This window comes from Glycine max, chromosome 15 (genome assembly GCF_000004515.6).
Source record: "Glycine max cultivar Williams 82 chromosome 15, Glycine_max_v4.0, whole genome shotgun sequence".
Taxonomy (NCBI): Eukaryota; Viridiplantae; Streptophyta; class Magnoliopsida; order Fabales; family Fabaceae; genus Glycine; species Glycine max.
In genome coordinates, this window is record NC_038251.2 from 20,824,166 (window position 1) to 20,844,778 (window position 20,613).

At 30.8% G+C, this 20,613-nt stretch overlaps 1 protein-coding gene across 1 annotated transcript; it reads right to left on the reverse strand.

The window, feature by feature from the left end:
• Window positions 1-12,788: 12,788 nt before the first annotated feature.
• On the reverse strand, window positions 12,789-19,627 carry LOC100788544 (NAD(P)H-dependent 6'-deoxychalcone synthase). The gene is made up of 4 exons (XM_003547504.4): window positions 19,308-19,627; window positions 14,466-14,709; window positions 14,187-14,366; window positions 12,789-13,058 (listed from the first exon to the last, which is right to left on the reverse strand). The coding sequence occupies exons 1-4, from the start codon at window positions 19,625-19,627 to the stop codon at window positions 12,855-12,857; spliced, it is 948 nt and encodes a 315-aa protein (XP_003547552.1). The 3' UTR covers window positions 12,789-12,854.
• Window positions 19,628-20,613: the final 986 nt, after the last annotated feature.

A 20,613-nucleotide genomic window follows, 5' to 3' on the forward strand; every position in this document is an offset into this window, starting at 1 on the left:
TCTTACTAAGATCGGGCACATTGGGAACACATATCCTATCTTGAAGTCTCAGGACTCCATCTGGTCCCACATTGAAACTACTATATCTCCCCGACTCTATGGCTTCTATCTAAGTCTTTAAAAAAGGATCAGACTTTTGGCCCTCTCTAATATCTCCTAACAACTCACTAGTAATCCTCAAAGCTCTTAGTCTCACACTGTTAGGGGTAACCTCACACGCAAGGCTAACGTCTCTAAATTTTTCTACAAGATCTAGCTTTCTAACCATCAAGGCAGATATATGTAGGGATTTTCTACTCAAGGCGCCAACCACTACATTGGCTTTGTCGAGATGGTAGCTAAGCTCAAAATCATAATCCTTAAGAAACTCTAACCATCTCCTTTGATTCATGTTTATCTCTTTCTGATTAAACAAGTACTTAAGGTTCTCATGATCACTAAACACCTCAGACTTGGAGCCAAACAGGTAATGCTTCCACATCTTAAGGGCAAAAACTATAGCAGCCAACTCTAGATCATGGGTGGCATAATTCCTCTCATGTGTCTTGAGTTGTCTAGAAGCATCGACCACTACTCGGCCATTTTGCATTAACACCCTCCTAAACCCATCTTTGATGCATCACAATACACCTCAAAGGGTTGTTTTAGGTTAGGCAAAACTAACACAGGAGAGATCGCCAACTTTTCCTTAAGAATTTAGAAACCATGCTCACATTGGGTATCCCACACAAAATGAGTTAGTTTGGTCAAAGGTACAGCTAACTTGGAGAAACCTCTTATGAATCTCTAGTAATATCCCACTAAACCCATAAAAACCCTAATCTCAAAAACAAACTTAGGACTCTCCCACTCAAGTACAACTTCTATCTTAGAAGGGTTTACAACTCTACCCCCTTGAGATATCACATGCCCTAGGAAACTAACTTTCTCCAACTAAAACTCACACTTGGACAACTTAGCATAAAGTTGTTGATCCTTAAGGGTTTACAGCACAATCCTCAAGTGTTCTTCACGTTCCTCTCTAGTCTTGGAATGTACCAAAATATGATCTATGAATACTACCACAAAACTATCGAGGTAAAGGTGAAAGACTTTATTCATGTAATCCATAAATACACTAGGAGAATTAGTCACACCAAAGGGCATGACTAGATACTTGTAGTGACCATAATGGGTCCTAAAACAATCTTCGAAATAACCTCAGACTTCACTCGAATCTAATGGTAACCTGACCTAAGGTCTATCTTGCTAAACACACAAGCTCTTACTAGCTGGTCCATAAGGTTTTCTATTCTAGGCAAAAGGTACTTATTCTTAATTGTCACCTTATTCAACTAGTGGTAGTCTACCCACAACCTCATGGTCCCATCTTTCTTTCTCACTAACAACATTGGTGCTCCCCATAGAGACACATTGGGTCTCACAAACTGCTTATTCAACAACTCCTTTAGTTGCTTCTTAAGCTCGGCTAACTCTATAGGAGACATCCTATAAGGGGCTATGGATATGGGTCCAACACCGAGTACTAGGTCTATGGAAAACTCTCTCTCTCTCTCTCTCAGGTTGTAAACCAAATATATTCTCAAGGAACACTTCAGGAAACTCTCTGAGAATAGGGAGGTCACCCATCGAAACCTTGTCTCTCCTTTCTTATTAGACTAGATCATGTACACCTAAGTATCTTCTTTTATAAATGTCACAACTTGGTTGGTAGAAATAAACATCCTATCCTTACTCTCTCCAGAATCATCAAACACCATAGTTTTATCAGAACAGTTTAACAAGACATGGTTGGAAGATAACCAATCCATACTGAGAATAACATCTATTTTTGCTCAAAGGCAATTGAATCAAATCAATCAAGAATGTTCTACCAGAAATTTCCACAGGACAATTCAAACACACATTAGAAGTTAACACAAAACCACTAGTTGGGGTCTCTACCACCAGATCTTTCTTTAAAGAAGACTCAGAAAGCTTAAGTTTCACTACACATGAACAAGATATAAAGGAATGGGTTACATCGGAATTGAATAGCATAAGGAAGGAAATGGCACTTATGAAGCATTTACCTTTGATTAGATCTCTGGATTTTGAAACTTCGGCACCGTTAAGAGTAAAGACTCTTCTGGTGCCTTTAGAACGTCCAGTTTGGTCATTCAAACCCCCACTATTCAGCTCCTTCTTGGGATATAGGCAATCTCTTTGAATATGCTTTTTTTGTCTATAGTTGAAACATGTCATGTCATTATCGACACAATTTGAGAAGATGTGCCCTGGCTTACCACACTTGTAACAAGTGATCTGAGTTGAGAAAGTAGTGGGTTTGCTGCCAGTACCACCAGCAAACCCCATAGCTATAGTCATCTGATTGTTGGGGCAATTACCATATTGCTTAGGAGGGGTTGGGTACGATTTTCCCTAACTTTGAAGTCTATTCTTTTTATTATTAATTGGGCCCGTACTCCTATAATAGGTTGCCTTGTATCTGGAGTTCTCATCCCAAATCCGACACATGTTCACCAGAACTGGAAACTGATGGACATCTTGATAGTTCACAGCTTGCTTCACCTCATGTCGCTAACCATTTAGAAACTTCACACATTTTGAAATTTCACCATCTCTTCCTTGGTAGTGACAAAAATACCTCACCAGCTCCTCAAACTTGGATGCATATTCATCCATGGTCATGTTCCCCTACTTGAGCTCCAGGAGCTCCATCTCCTTCTTGTTCCTAACATTCTCAAGAAAGTATTTCTCCATAAATACCCTCTTGAAGACTTCCCAAGCCTTTGACAAAAGACTTGTCAAAGCTTACATCAGAGTCTACATCAGAATGACTTGACTTTGAAGATTTCAGCATCACAATGGTTCAAAATGCATCTCAATGACAACATTATATCTTCCATATCATGCCAGACATACAAAGGGTACATTAGAATACTGAAGTTGACAACATCTTTCTTTCCACATGCTGCCACACAATGATAGTATATGATGTCTCGCTAAATGGATCTGTCACGCTTAGCGAGACATCAGCTACTTAAACCTTCTCTTCTTTTGACCTGAAACTAAAGTGGTTTCAACATTAATTCACAAAATGATAGTATCTACTATATAAAATCACACTAAACATGAAAATATGTACAAGTCCTACAAAAAGAACCATAAAATGAAGGTAAGGCGCTAATTTTGTGCAAATATTCAATACAAAACTAAGTCATGAATAGCGACTAACATTTTTATTATTAAGTTTTCTAACCAACCTAGTGCTAGCCACATTAATACAACTATGTCCATCAATAATCAAAGAACACACACTCCCTAGAATCAAGCATCTCGTTTGAAATATGTTTTCCTTTTGAATCTCACCCTATCCTTACATTGGATACCCAACAACCTCCTACACATCATCAATTCATCATTTAGAGGTTTGATAACACATCAACTATCATTATCACTAGAGGTATTAGATGAACTAATAGAAGACAACTCACTAGTGACAATCTAATTGTCCCTCAAAACATTGATTTTCTTGTTTGGATAGTTTAATGCAATATGACCTTTACCCAAGCATTTAAAGTATTTAATTGAACTACTCCTTGAAGTAGGAGAAGTGCTAAGTTTAGGAGCATGCTTACCACTTGGAGACTCTGAACCTTGTTGCTTTGGTGAGGAAGATCCCTCCTTCTTGGACTTGTCCTTACCACTAGAAGAGTCATAATGATAGGTCTTCTTGTAGGAATGCTTCCTCATCATCCTTTTGCATTTAAGTTGTAATGGCTTCAATTAGTAACATGTTGTCTCTCCCAACAGGGTTACCTTCACTACCTATGCTTGCCATACATCAAGCAAAAGAAACAAAAAAAAGTGAATTTTTCCATGTGTTTACACTCAAGGTCCACTTGTGTTTCTCTCTTCAAAGTGTTTTCTATATTGTGCACATTTGAATTTTTCTACTCTAATAAATTCTTAAGTGGAACCTCCAAAACCTAAATCAGGAAAGTATTGAATGTAAAATATGTAACAAATTTCAAGCTCAACTCGCAAGTTCAAAGAAAGGGAAATACTCTAACATAAACCCAAAGAAATTTAAAAGACAAGCAATAAAGCTAAAAGAAATGAAAGGGACAACTCAAAATAGGATGTCAAGGAAAGACAAACTAGAAAACTCAAGAATACGAACAACACATAACAAGAATCCCAAAATTTCACTATGTTAGACTAGTGTATCCACTGGAGTAAAGGTCTATGAGAAAAAAAAATAGAATTTGGAACTTTTTTTCAATTTTGCACCAAAATTTTTCTATTTTTTTTTTCACTTTTCAGTCCTAATTACTAATAAGTCCTTAAGCATTCCAAATTTCTGAAAAGCACCCAAACTCAATAAAACCCAATTTTTATGGATTGAACCAAGGGTTTTGCCAAAATCTTTCAAGAACAGGAATAGGCACTATGAACTCAATGTGCAAAACTTGAGTCAATTCAAACAAGCAAACATAGTTCAAGCACAAAATACAAAAATTTCCAACACAAGCAAGCAACACATATTGGGCACGCACCAATTATAATAGAGTGACCACACATTCAACATATCATTGAATGAAATTGATGCACAAAGATAATATGGCACCTGGACAACTGCATGCAGAATGACACAAGAAAGACATGAATAAGTCAATTCTTCATTTTGAAATTGAAGCACTGAATGTGCAATTGAACCCAACCAGCAAGCAATTGCCACCGTGACTCCAATTCAACGGAGGCACATGGATTAGATACGTCGATCACATTCACAAAGGTACATAAATTCGGTTTGGATGCAAGACAGGGCAACGATTGGACTTCTAGATGGATTTAGAATTCATGGAATCCAAGGAATTGCATCCAATTTGGACGCACATGATAAGCAATTAATGTAAGCAGCTCAAATCTAAAAATAATTTGCAAATTCACAAACTGATTTGAGTATCCATCTTACAAATGATGACGCACACAATTAGAGCAAATTTAGACCAGAATTTGATGTGAATCCTGTTTTGAATACCAAATAATGAGAATCCCTTTATGGATCAGAATTCAGGATCTCAACAGACCCAAATTAAAGGAAATTTTATAAAAGAAAAATGACAAAGATTGATCAGTTGAGGAGAAATTACTAAAAAAAAATATTTCTTTGATAAGAATTTTAGGGTTCCCCAAAAGAATCAAAGAGAAATAGATTCTCTCACACTTAGCCAAAGCAAAAATTTAGTTGGTCCATATCCGATTACAAATATTTCCAAAAGGCCTACTTATAATAACACTAGTAAGAATGTCCAACAACTAAAAAGCCAACAAATAGAAGCATCACTAGAAACATAAAAAAAAGCCCATTAAAGATTCAATTTAGGCTCAAATTACATAAATTTCTATTTTATGATTTTGACTCCAATTTAAGCTCCTCTTGTAGCTTTCTGGTCCTTCATCACCTAGTTCTCACAAGTTCTTTGATCTTTTCTTTTTAATAATATTTAGAGTTATTGACATATGACTGATAAATCTTGAGGTGCTAACTTTGTTGGGATGTCTAGATCCCCGATGTGATGCCTATGCATTCTACGCCTTTATCCCAAAAACACACTACAAATGTCATGTTTTCTTAAAGTATTATATAGTTAAAATACAATTAAACATGTAAGTTATATATTTTTTCAAGTTGAAAATATAAAATTGCATGTTTGACTTAAAACAATTCACAAAACAAATTTTTATTCTAGATCGTGCAAAAAAAACATAAATTTTTTAGTTAGAATCATTGTGAGAAGTTATCTTTTAAGAATTAAATTTATTTCAGTTCTAAAAACAAAGTTGCACCATCAATCATATTATAGTTTTGAATAAATAATATTATAACACGCACACACACATATTATAATATGTATAAAATAATTTCATACATGTTATAATAATATTATAATATAGAGTTAACTATACTTTTAGTCCTTAATTTTTTTTAGAATTTTGTTTTAGTCTTTGAACAAGGGTTGACTAGTTGAAGTCTGTAATCTTTCCTTCCATCACCTATTTTAGTCCCTGCTTATTATTTGTGGCATTAAAAGATCATGTGGTGGGCACTAAGATTGCCACTTGTTATTTGTTTAATTATTTAATGGGGTTTTGTTTTCTAGTGGTTCAAATCCACCATAAAATGCTTACCATATTAGTTTGAAAGCTATTAAATTATTTCAAGCGGTTAAAAATCGCCAAAAATTGCTTCCTTTAGTGTAAAAAAACATTTTCCTCGTCTTCCAAAATCAAACCTATGAATAAAACAAATCAAAATAAAAAAAGTGATATATTATAACTCATGCAAAGATTGCAAATCTAATCAAGCAACATGTAAACAACCATGGTTATCAATCTCTCAAGTTAACTCACTACTCTTACGAATTTATGAGTCCACTTATCCCTTGTAAATTGATTAATGTGCAAACTCTTTTTATGGTAGACTCTCAGGTTTATCACTGAGTTATGAGTTAGGAAGTTAAAAAAAATTAGACAAAAAATGCAAGTTGTTTTGGATTGTTTTCTGTGTGTTTAGGATTTAACATAGTTCCATTTGGTGTGTTGCTCTTGAATTGAAGAACCATCACCTCTAACAACATCAAACCCCCTTTCTCCAACAACATCAAACCATTAATAGGAATTCTCTACCACTAATATCACCTCTGCAATTTATTATCTAATAGTAATGCATTACTAGACTTGATTATTCAAGTATTGTTGTAACGACCTGCCTCGTCGCTACAATATCACCACTCTAAAGTAAATTTCAATTTTTAAATGAAAACTCCGTTAATTTGCTTATGAAAAATTAAAGTAAATTTTTTTTCGGTATACATTCACCAAACAATGCACCATTACTTAAGTGAATACATACATATATATATATATATATATATATATATATATATATATATATATATATATATATATATATGTATAGTAACTCAATACACATCATTCACATAATGGAAAGTAAATTTGTTCATACATATAATTAAATTTGTGATTTCCTCAATTCAACAAAAAGAATTATGGAACTAGCTATGGAGGAGTTGATTAACAAAACACAACTCTCCTCCAAAATAATCTCAACGTCATCACGTCGCCTCGGCGGCTCCACGAAAGAATCTCACTTCTCGTACTCTACTGCTGTCATTCTGCTCCCACGAACAAAGGTTCGCGATCATCACAGGTACCAGCCACACAATACAAAAATTGCGAGGGGTGAGTTTATTATAAATTGCGAGGGGTGAGTTTATTATAAAAGAAATTAATACAAAAATCAAATAACCACAATTAGTAAGAAAACATTAACAAATATCATAAGCTTACACAAGCATTCATTAGTCCAACACACACTCAACAAATAATCATCATCCATCCATAGTTCCAATCAATCATGCTCAGTATGATGCATGCACCTGACCTCAACTCTCAAATGCAATGTGGTACCATCCCCAAGGAAATAGCCTAAGCATGTCCACACAACACTCTCACTTAGGAAAACTAGGAAGTAAGTGTCAAAGTCACCTTGTCGTGCACAGGGAACTTCCCCACCCCCCCTATGGTGATCAGCCTAAGTCTCAAGGGAGTTCCAAACCGAGTAATATGCCTCCAAGTACAAGTATTCCTCCTTATGAGAAATTACAAGTATTTACTGATAAAGTTTATACTATTTCCATGTCATATGAAGTATGAAACATGGGCATTATCAATGCACTGACCGTGGATAATTAAAGATTCTAATCCATCCCCCTCCAGAGATGCTTAAAACTCTTTAACCACTATATTTCCCCCACTAGGGATATCCAATAAGGTCACTGCACCCCCCATTTACATACACAACATACAACGTATGAAACATGGACACCATCAATGCACTGACCGTGGATAATTAAAGATTCTAAGTCATCCCCATTCAGAGATGCTTAAAACTCTTTAACTACACTTTTTCACCCACTAGGGATATCCAATAAGGTCATTGCACCCCCCATGTACATACACAATATACAACGTATGAAACATGGGCATCATCAATGCTTTGACCGTGGATAATTAAAGATTCTAAGTCATCCCCCTCCAGAGATGCTTAAAACTCTTTAACCACTCTATTTCCCCCACCAGGGATATCCAACAAGGTCACTGCATCCCCCATGTACATACACAACATACATCATCACAATGACATTTTCAACATCTCACCTTAATATCATTGTCTACATCAACATTGCCTAATCTCATTTCAATGAAATTATCAACAACAACAACATCATATCATATTAACATAATCTTCAATAACAACATAAACTCAAATCAACATAATAGTCAATGACAACATCATCTCACATCAATTAATATCCTCAATCATAATATCATTAGTAATTCTCATTTTGCATATACATACATGCATAGTTCATGCCTAAGATTCACACTCCCCAGGCTTCAGACCATACAAGTCTAATAGAAACTATAATGTTATACATTAATAATAGATATATTGCATCCCATTAGTCAAAAACATTGTTTTCTTGAGAACCAGCATGTAACAGGAACATGCATACCTCCCCATAGTTAGGTTTCCTAACCCCCAACTATGGTATTAAAAACTGTAAATGATAATAAAGTCCCCTCACCTATCGTGAGCTCTACGTCAGTTCCTCTTTGCGTTGCTCAAAGACTTCTCTCGTTCACGTTCGTCAGTCCAAATGCAAGGTTCGATATACCAAATTGAAGGAAATTTAGTATAAATTTCAAAAACAAGGTTAATAACAATATTCAGAGTCAAATATCCTTGTCAAAGCAAAAAGGGCTGAGGGGTGTTTCGGATTCTTCTAAAAGGAGATGTCATTTTGAAATTTCGCTCACGCCAAGGTGATCAGGGTTCAATGAAGGTCACAAAAATAACATCAATGTTATAAAAGGATAACTTTTACAATGTCTCATTTTCAAGTGTTTTTCAAAGGAAGTGTAAAAACACCCTATTACGGTATCCAAAACACAAGAGACACTAAGAGAAACTCAAACTAACTAGGAGAGAGGCTTAGAAGTCAAGATTACCTCAGAGAAGCTATGAAATGAAAGATTGGGGAAATTTTCTCCACTGAATCCTTGAGGAGGATTCTAAGGATTCTGCTCCGATAACAACGTTCTTCTTGGTGTGGAGGTTCGACGACAAGCAATGGCGGCTCGTGGTGGTCAACAATGGTCATGGATGGTGGAGAAGGAGGTGTTAGGGTTTGGGTGGCGTTTGGAGAGGAGGAGAGGAGGAGAGGGGGGAAAATTGTGTTTTTCACGCTAAAGAAAGTATTTATAATCTGCAGATCTCACTTAGCGAGCTCGTCTTGCTAAGCGGGAGTCCAATTTTTGTGCTTAGCGCGACAATTCATGCTGAGAGCAACTCCCTGTGCACTAATTATCGCTTAGCGTAATTCCCTCTCGGGTTGGAATTATACTTAGCATGTTAATTCTCGCTCAGCGCAATTCCCTCTTAGGTTGGAATTACACTTAGCGCGCTCCTCGCACTTAGCAAGACATTCAAAGTTGCTATTTTCAAGATCCCAATGGTCAAACTATGGAGATTTGTCTTTGGAACCTCCAGCCAAAATTTGAAGACGATCCAACAATTAACGAATTCGGGATCGCGATTTTACTGAAATAGGTTTAGGTAAAATTTGAAATCTCATAATTTCAACTTAACTCAACAAAAATCCACATAACTCAACATTCACATCAAGAAATTCACATATGACTAATTCAATACATACCTCAACTCATTCAAGTCAACCATATAATCAAATAACACGATAAATACAATTAAACATTGATTTATAATTAGTAATATTTCAAGGTGTTACAATTGTGGAATTTATGGTTTAGTATTTTGTTTTATTATGTTGTTAAAATTTTTAATTGGTATGTTATAGGTATTTTGTTATTATTTTTATATGAAGTAAACTCTTATAAGTCTGCATGTCGAGTCCATGAGTTACATCTATGGAGATCCCATAAGTCTATGTAGACTTTCAAGTTCAAGAACATTGTAAACAACACATAAACATGCCATTAGATTATTTTTTACGAGAAAATGTAGGAATATTATTGTAATTAATGTTTTGAGATTTAGTGAACATAAGAATCAATTTTGTGATCAGAGTAGTGAATGAGAACATTTCGAGACTCGCCTCGGATCCAAACTTCGCAAAAACATGGATGAACACCAATGTCATTTTATACTACCTTGTAAACAGCATTATCCTTATAATTATCAACAATGGGGTGATACCCTCGAACAACTCAAACCTAATGAAGCAAATGTTGTTAGTGATTTTGATCATGCAGAACATATTCAACACTACTTCTCTAGGCAACAATACCAAGGTCTCAACAATGCATTCCATAAAAGTTCACAAAGACTCTAAAACTTCGTTCTTTGCATGCTTTATGTCTTCCTTGTCACTTCATTGGTTTGATGGCTTCCGTCGTGGTTGTCGCCACTGCACCCAAACTCATCCATCTTGATCCCACTATAGTGGCTACTTCATGTTACCCGCCTTGGACAACATAGAGACATTAGGGTTTTATTTGTGTTTTTTGTGGCAATTTGAGTTCATTATTGTGAAATAGAAAATATCTCTTTAGAAGGGGGGGTTGAATAGTGTGTTGGATAATTATGAAAGTTTGTCATAATGAGTGATTTTCTTAAATAAATATGCCAAAAACAAAGTTTTGAGAGTATCGTCCAATGAATGAAAACACAACTTTGTTAAGAGAAACATAAATTATCATCTAATGCTAGTAAAATAGGTTTTCACAAAGATTTTCCAATGCAGACTTGTGTGACAAAGTGTGTCAAAATAAGCACAAGAGAATACAAGTCAAATAGTTGTAGAGAGGAGTAGAAACACTTAGGTTTATACTAGTTTACTCAAACTGAGCTACATCCAGATTTCTTATAAAGGGTTCTACTAATCAAAACATGATTACAAACAAGCATTATGACTTGCCACACTCGGCTACAATAGTATTCTCTAGGCCACTTTTGGTACACTTGTTAGGCTTCCCTTGAATCTAAGAACACCCAAATGTTGTTTAACCTTAAGTCACTCTTGGATTTTAGAAACAACATAGGTTTGAAATGAATACACAGATTCAAAACACTCAAAAAGTGTATAAGCACTTAAGCGCTAATACAATCAATTGACTTTTCAGAGAAAAGGATAATGATTTCAACAAAATGTTGTATCATCCAATGACTTGACAAAATCTCAGGACTTCAAATTCACTGGCTTGTTTTTCTCTTCATTTTTTTGTGTATTCATAGAAGTGCTTGAATCACCTTTTATAGACTTCAAAGAAGAGATTTGTTATGGGATTTGAGCCTTCCTTGATATGATTATTGTCTCACGGTTGGTGGCTTGTGCACTGTGTCACTTACTTGAGGTGAGAAAAGGAATAAAAGTACAGATGATTGCATGTCCACCTCTCTTCAACGATAATGACCTTTGAGAAATATTCTCTTCTGATTTCTTATTTACTCTTCTACTATGTCTTTACATACTTGAAATTCTAACATTAACATTTAAAATAAGAGAGACAAAGTGTAAGAGAGTTGGTACAAACACTTCTCTTTTTAGCTAACCTTAATCGAACAAGGTTGGACATCACTTATACTTAATATAAAATTCCTTGTGTGAGTTATTAAGTCCATTGGACATGTGTTTAAAGGCACAATGTATAGACTCTAGTTTTCACAAATGATTGAATGCTTGAAACAAGTTCTAGTTATGAATGAACGATAACTAATAAAAGCATAAGATAGAGAATCATTACTACATGTGCTCATAAAAATACCAAAAGTGCTAGGATCAAGTGGGGATTATGTTCAATTTGAATTGAGTTCCTAATTATTGTGTTGCTTATGGGATGAAATTGAGTTCCAATTTGAATTATTCAATTACGTTTCATTTTAACTTGGCACATTATATATGGGATTGGACATACAAGTGTTTTACAATGAAGTAAATTTTGACGGATTTTAACCACCACAAAGAGTTATAAAAATATTAGTGAAACTAGCGTTGTGACATTATTTAATGGCAAAAAATAATGCTAGGGACCAAAAGTGGTGATGGAAGAAAATATACAAAAATGTTTAATAATGATAACTAAATCATAATTTGTGTGTGTGTGTGTCAGTGTGTGCGTGTGCGTGTGTGTGCACACATGGGTGTGCATGTGTGTGTGTGCGTGTGCGTGTGCGCGTGTATAACTAAATTATTTTGGACATGGTTAATATAAATAAAGTAACAAATGATTTTGAATTAATATGAAATTTTGCACATATGATTTATGTGAAAGGAACCTTTCAATCCAACAATAAGTTTTACAAAAATATTATTTAGTTAAAAATTATAGAATAGTGTAATAATTGTCAAAGTTATACCAGTGTAATTATATATATATATATATATATATTATCATAATATTATTCGATTCACCTCAAATATAAAATAAGACAAGACATAAACTATATGTGAGATTATCTAACATGTGCCCGGTATAAGAGTTTATCATTCTCTATCCTATTTTACTGCCGTCCAACTTCTTATAATTTATCTTGTTGGTATTTTGAAGTTTTGTAAAGTAATGAGACAAACCAGTAGAATAAGATTTTTTTTATTGGATTCTTATAGAAAATAAAAGTACCAACACATTTAACTAACCTAAAATTTATTAGATCCAAAGTAAATTTGGAGCAAAAGACAAAGCTTTGCAACAGTGTTGCAAATAACATTCATAGTTATGTATTAATTTTCTCCATCCCAAAGGTCAACAATAAATTTTGTTGGTCCGATCTTGCTCAACTGATGCTGCTTCACCTGATCAATCTTTTCATTGTCATATTTGTTGAGTGACCAATCAAATATTTCCAAATTTTGCTTCATTCTTTCTTTGTTGTAGCTCTTAACGGCAATAGTAACTCCTAACTCATACAACCATCTAAGAGATACCTATTGCATCGAAGAGGACTACGTCAATGTTGGCTCAATACATAGATAAACATTTGTTAATAACAAACAACAGATACACTTATTATGTAATATTGATGTACTTCTTTTTATTTTGGTTAAATTAATATTTTTTTCATTTAATTTATTTTTTAGTTTTAAGTTGGTCTTCTTATTATTAAGGTTATATTTTACAAAATTAGCTGAAAAGTTAACTGAAAACAAGAAAGCTAATTAGAAGCTAAAAGCTAGAAGCTGGAAAGCTAACTTATATCTATTCGATAAAATTAGATGTTGAAATAGTTAAAAAGTGAGAAATGATTGAAAAATAATAAAATCATGATCTATTTAAAAATGATAACTAGAAAATTAGATAAATATATTGAGAATAAAAATGAAAAAAAAATATAAAAACTACTTACTAGAAGCTAATGTTTTAAGAAACACTATTCCAAATAATGTTTTAAAAAATGCTAGAAGCTACTAAACTAAATTGATTTATCGAACCGTTAAACAAACTATTTAGCTGGTAAAAAAAAGACTAAAAATGAGCTGAAATATCTTGTCAAACATAACCTAAAAGATCCAATTAGGACCTATCATTTTTAAAAAAGGATTGAATTAACTCCTTTTATTTTTAAAAGTTTCAATTAAGTAATTTATTTTTTTAAAATGGGATCAATTTAGTCTCGTTTAAAATCAACTTTTTTCCTTTTTTTTAATTTCAAGGCAAATGGAAGAAAAAAGAGGACCAGATTAAACATATTTTAAAATTAAATGACCTTATTAAATCTTTTAAAAGTAAAACAACCTAATTGAACTATTTTTAAAAATTATAGGATCTAATAAAACATTTTAATTATAATAAGATTAAATTGAACTAGCGGATTAGAACTTTTATTTATTACGTAATTAGTGTTTATCATTATGCACCATTAAGTTTTTTATTAACTACGTATTCTTTCCTTTGTTGTGCATATGTAGTATCACCCATGTTTCTTCTTCCAATAAATTAACAATAAAGTGTTTATTTCTGGAGCCATAGACATGTACAGTTTTGAATATTCCTCATGTTAAACTAAATTCTGTGATAGTTGATTGAAGAAGGAAGTTGAAGTAAGAAATCGATACCTGAGCTGAAGATTTGCCATGAGCCATTGCAATTTCCTTCAGCAATTCATTGTCCACAACATTATCGGAACCCCACATGCACCCCGTTGATCCTAAAGGAGAATATGCAGTTATGATTATACCTTTTGCCTGACAGTATTCTTTCAACTTCTTTTGTTGCCAAGTAGGATTCATCTCAACCTTTTTGATGATATAAAGTGAGCAAAAGTGGGTTGATCAAGTTTAATTGGTCTAAATTGAAAGGTAAAAAATATATCCAATAGGAGTTTATGGGCTTACTTGATTGATAGAAGGAGGAATAGTAGCAAATGAGAGCAAATTTTCAAGTTTGTTGCAACTAAAATTGCTGACTCCAATGCATTTTGTAAGACCTAGCTTTTGGCATTCCTCCATTGCTTTCCATACACCCTTTAAGTCAAATGATGTTACGGCCTCTTCAGGATAAGGAAATTCCCAATCTCCAGGCTTCACAGCAATGGGCCAGTGGATCAAATAAAGATCCAAATATTCCAACTTTAGAGACCTACATTAGTTTTGGGTCCCACGTTGAAAATTTGCTTTAGTATATTATTCAAATGGATGTAATGTTATATTCATTAATGGGCACATGATGGCCAAAATTAAACAGAGTTAGGATGACAATTCTATACAAATTTTATAGGTATTTGCAAAACATAGTCGCAATCTCGTTCAATTAAAATAAATTTAAGAGTCTAGAAGTTATCTACCAAAAATTAATATGAATAAGTATCGATATGGACACCATAGTACTTAATTTGTTTCATACCTATATATATATATATATATATATATATATATATATATATATATATAATCAAAATATCTTATATATATAATTACAATATATTGTGGGCTTTTATTATTTTATTTATTTATTAATAATGTTATTCATAAATATAGTGTTTTTGCATTTTACTCAAGTTTACTTTTTGAATTACTGAAAACGGTACTCAAATGTGGATTTGGTTTTTCTTGGTCAAATGTTAGTTACTTCTACACAAATGGCATTTCTTAATTGGAATACATACATATATATATATATATATGGAGTAATTCTAGAGCCCAAAAGTTATTTACATTTGTAGTTGTAATTCATTTATTAAAAAAATTAGAGAAACAGTAAAACCTGGACAAATTATATTACCAACTAAAATAAAATGATTGTCACCCTAATAAATTCCATCTTGGAACATACAAAACAATAACAACTTAATTTCTTTGGGTCATATGAACTATTATATTTCTTTTTAGTATCGTACTATGGATTATCAAAGCTATTGATGTGATTGGTGGCGTTGTTATGCTCACACATCCTCAAATGAAACTAACAATATGAAGAAACTATGCAACTCATTATTTGAAGATTATCAAAGCTAAAATCACTGGATAGTGGAAAATTCAACATTCACAGGTAAATAACAATAAGTTAAATTTTAATAGTTTTAGTGACAATAATTTAGTTAATAATTATGACTCATTTATCAATGATACAAAAGACGCAAACAAAGCTTGAGTTAAATCTCTACTGTGAAGAAAAGGTAGCTTATCTTTGACATCTTTACAACACATAATTTTTAACAATATTTTTTCCTTAGTTATTAATTTTTTTATAACATTTAAAAAATATCGTCAAATATAAATAAATATTATTAATATATTTTTGTGATATTTTATCAAATGTTATGTATAGTCGAAGTCGCTAAAACCTTTAACAACATAAATTATACAAAACATTTGATAAAATATTATGAAAATATATTATTAATATTATTTATTCATATTTGATGACATTTTTAAATATTATAAAAAAAATTAACAACATTCTTATGAAATGTTAGAAAAAAATGTTATTAATTAAATATCATGTGTGTAATAATAATATAAAAAATATTATTAAAGATCACATGATGTATAAATAGTGACATTCTTTGATGGTGGAAAATATGAATATTGATAATGGGAAGGGTAATGCACTACTAGAAAAATGCTAAATAATGACCAAAAACAGCACCCAACAAAAGTTGGTGACCATAGCAAATTTTATCGACCGAAAATTCATTTGTCCAAATCAGCAACTGAATTGGCAACCGATATCTCAGTAGCAACTCAGATAGTTGCAATACGGTTTAAACTTTTTAAAATGTAATTTGGAGAAAATGGCTACTGATTGTAATTAATACTTATTTTGGTATCCTTGTTTAAAATAACACACTTGACCTACAGATCCATACCCATTCTTGCTACATATACTTTACTTAAGTGTAAAATCAGTAATAAAGTATTAATTAAAGATTTTTCAGCAATTTGTTAAAAAAAGATTTTTCTACAAATGAATTGAAAAATCGTTGTTTAATCATCCAAAACACGGCATTAGGATATAATATATAATTTAACGTAGTCATACTAATCGAATGTAATGTCACAATTCTTAAAATTGTGATTAATAAAATTCAAGAATAACTAATTAATAGACTTTGACAAAATGTATTAGTACTCTCGAAGACCTAAAAAAATACATATTGACACTAATAAGTTTATAATTACATTATAAACACGAAATATATAATTATATATGTGTGTGTAATATTTTAATTAAATAATTATGTATATACATTGACTTTAAGTTATAGGAAATATTTTAATTAAATTATATATATGTGTGCGCGGGTACCCGCATGTATGGGCCTGATGATATTATAGTACCCATACTTGCATTAATTCTCATTAAATTTTGTGAAAAAATCCCCAAGGTGAACACACCCTATTGAGCTAGTCTTCTTGAGGGTATCCATAGGGTCTAGGTAAATTTCCATCCGTAGGTCTTGAAGTTTGTCATTAGTTTTAATCAATTTTAAAAATTAGAACAATCCATTAAAGAATGATTATATATGCTAAAGGATTATGTTACAAAAAAATTTTGGAGAGTACAAGGTAGAATTGTCATCCTAGTGGGAAAAAAATAGGATCAAGTATCCAATAGAGAATAAAATTGCCAATAACATTTTCGAGAGTACAAATGAGAATAAAATTCCAAAACAAATTCAATACAAAAATATTGTTTCATGTACATACAAAGCAAGGGACATTAAATATAATTTTTATAAAAAGAAATGCTTATAGAAAGATATGATAATACTCCCTTGCTAAAATAAGATTAAATTATGATTTTATTCTTCTTTAATTTTAAATATATAATTTTGGTCCCCTTATATATAAATCAGGACATTTAATTTTTTATTTTTTAGAATAAGTAATTTTGATTTTTTTGTCCATTGATCATGCAAAGTCAAGTGTTGACTTTGATATAACATATTTATAACTTACATAGATTGTTTACATGATGTTTATGTGAAAAAGAATTAAATATGTGGAATTTTTTTTTTAATAAAAATTGAATTCATGACCTTTTATTCAAAAATAAAGTAATAAATCAATAAAACAATTAAATTTTTTAGTTAATTTTATAAATATTGTTTTATTTATATCATTAGTCAACATTCATTAATTTTTTTTCAAATTATTAAAATTTATAAATTAAAAAAATATTTAATATATAAATCATTATAATTTTATTATATATATATATATATATATATATATATATATATATTATTTTCAATATCTTGCATATTTTAATTTAAATTTTTACCAATTTATAATTATTTTATAAATTTATTTTAATATACATATTACTTTTACTCTAATTGTATAAATCAATATAATTACCTCGGTTAATATGCAAATTATACAAATTACATAAATATATTTTAATATGTAAATTATTTTTATTCTAATTATATAAGTTAATAAAAATTTAATATTTATTTTTAGGAACCTTAAATATTAATATTTTCATTTTAACTATAAATAATTATTTAGTAATTTTTTTCATATCGATTATATAAATCAAGAAAATTGCATAAATTAATATGTAAATTATTTTATGTAGTTTATAAAAAATTATGTACGTTTATTTTTATATATAAATAATAGAAATTTTTTTTAATTATAAAAATAAAAAATTAGAATTTTTTAGATTATTTAAATATTACTTTAAATTTAAATAATTTGTATAAATTACTTATTTTTTTAAAAAATATAATAGAATAAGAACAAATTTTTGTTAATTTATATTAAAATAAAAATTTTATATTAAAAATAAATAGATATAAAATTAAATATTAAATATTTTATTTCAATTTGTAAATTTTTATAATTTAAAAAAAAATAATAACTCTTAATTAATCTTACATGTAAAATAATATTTATAAAATTAATTAAATAAAACAAGCATATAGCTTAGTTTTAAATAAAATATTATAAGTTCAATCACTATTAAAATCATTATAATATTGATATATCACATAAAAAATAACTAAATAAAAAATTAAAATTATAGATTTAAAATTATAAAAAAAAAATACAATGTATCCCTAGAATAGTAATGTAATCTATTTATCTCGTAACATGGGATTCGTGATTTTAAACAATAGTTCCTAACCATAAAGGCTGTAATATTGTGATTCCTTTTTATAATTTTGTAACTGCATATATCGGTACATGTATCCACAATTTTATTAAGAGCCATGCAACTGCACCGTGATTGCAGTCGTACCAGAAAGATTATTAAATAGATAACCTAAAAAAAAATATTAAATAGCTCGAGTCTAGAAGGAAATTTTCAAATGGAATATGATCGCCAAAAAGATTATTCAGAGCATCAAGGTCTAAAATATATATATATATATATAAGTGGAATTAAATTACATCAACTTTGATTATTATTATATTACTTTTTTAAATTGATATAAAATATAATTTTTATTAATTTATATTTTAATATTTTTTAAATGTTTATATTAGTTAATTTATGTATATATGAATGAGGTAGTAAATAATTTTGAATTAATAAAAAATTTTACATGTGTTATTTATGTGTACACTTACGCGACTTTTCCTCTCTAATAAAATTTAAAATAAGTGACAAAATAATTTATATTTAATTTCTTAAAACCTGTAACTAAAATTTGTGACTTCAAAATTAGTGAGAGAAAAAAATGGTCATTAGATTTGATCACTTGTTCATTCAGTATTACTTACCGGAGTGTTTTCTGTAGAGCTGGAAGAACAAGATGAGGAAAATTATCCGTGCACCAGAGTTTGGAAGTGATGAAGAGTTCATCTCTGGAGCCTATGAGGCCAAGTTGAAGTGCTTCAGCTATGGCTTCTCCAAGTGGTTGCTCTGAACCATATATTGAAGCAGTATCGAAGTGTCTATAACCAAGTTTGATAGCCTCTAACACTGCCACTCTGGTGGTACTCGGGGGTGACATTGAAGCAGTGCCAAATCCAATCACAGGCATTCTGTGATGGTTGGAGGAGGATTGTAGCACCACATGAGGGATGTTTGATGAAGACATATTTTGGTGTCACAACAAGATGTGTTTAGATGAATGGATGTTGAGGACAGAACCCTGCATCTCCTTTTATAGATATAGAAGTAGTTTCAATAAAATTGAAAATTAATAATGTGCATGCATATGATAGAGTTTTAATTAGCTTATTTAATCTAGTCCTAAAGATGCACCCTCCTTCCAAGGGATGATTTACGGCAGTCATTTGTTTTGTTATTCCAATGCATAAAAATGACACTTTTAATTACATGATTCTGAATTAAATCATTTCCTTAAATATAAAATTTCTGAAAATTAAATAACGGATTAGGAAGAAAATTAATTATAATATGTTTTTTTAATTTTCCATTAGCATGTTTCTTTAAAATAAAATTTGCAAAAGTAGAATTTTTGAAGAAAATTTAGTAAATTTTAAATTTTCTGTTAATATGTTTTATTAAAATTAAATTTTTTAAAAATAGGATTTTTGAAGAACATTATAGTAACTTTTTAAGTTTTCCATTAATATTTTTTTTTTTACAGACGCCAATTAGCTAAGAACAACTCTGTTTATTAGGAATTCCATCCATATGTGGAAAATTAATTCCAGCCATTTAAATCCTTACATTAAATTGTTAACAAAAGATATTTTTAACCTTTAAATTAATAAAAATTAATTGAAATGCAACGATAGTGTAACTTTTTAAAACATATGTCATTAATCATTTAATGTAATGATATGTACCATTTAAAGAGAAAATAACTTATTACATTAGACAATAGTAGCAAACATATAAATGGATATACGCTCAAAACTATGGTTGCAAACATAAAATGGGAATGGCATCACATTTAATTATCAAATCTTTTTTATTCTTACACATGTATATTTATCAAAATCTGGACTTAGGACAATTAGGGTAGATATGACTAAAGTATGTTTTTGAACATCACACGTCGACTTTTGACTTTGAAAGTGATCTTTGTCAAATGGATAAGAGGAGTAACTGGTA

What these genes read in the sequence shown, in the direction of transcription:
- LOC100788544 (XM_003547504.4), bottom strand. Translation starts at nt 19,627, where the DNA reads ATGTCTTCATCAAACATCCCTCATGTGGTGCTACAATCCTCCTCCAAC. An exon ending in GCTCTACAGAAAACACTCCG is followed by an intron (nt 14,710 to 19,307) that starts GTAAGTAATACT and finishes AAACTAATGTAG; the next exon opens with GTCTCTAAAGTTGGAATATT. An exon ending in ATGGCAAATCTTCAGCTCAG is followed by an intron (nt 13,059 to 14,186) that starts GTATCGATTTCT and finishes TCGATGCAATAG; the next exon opens with GTATCTCTTAGATGGTTGTA.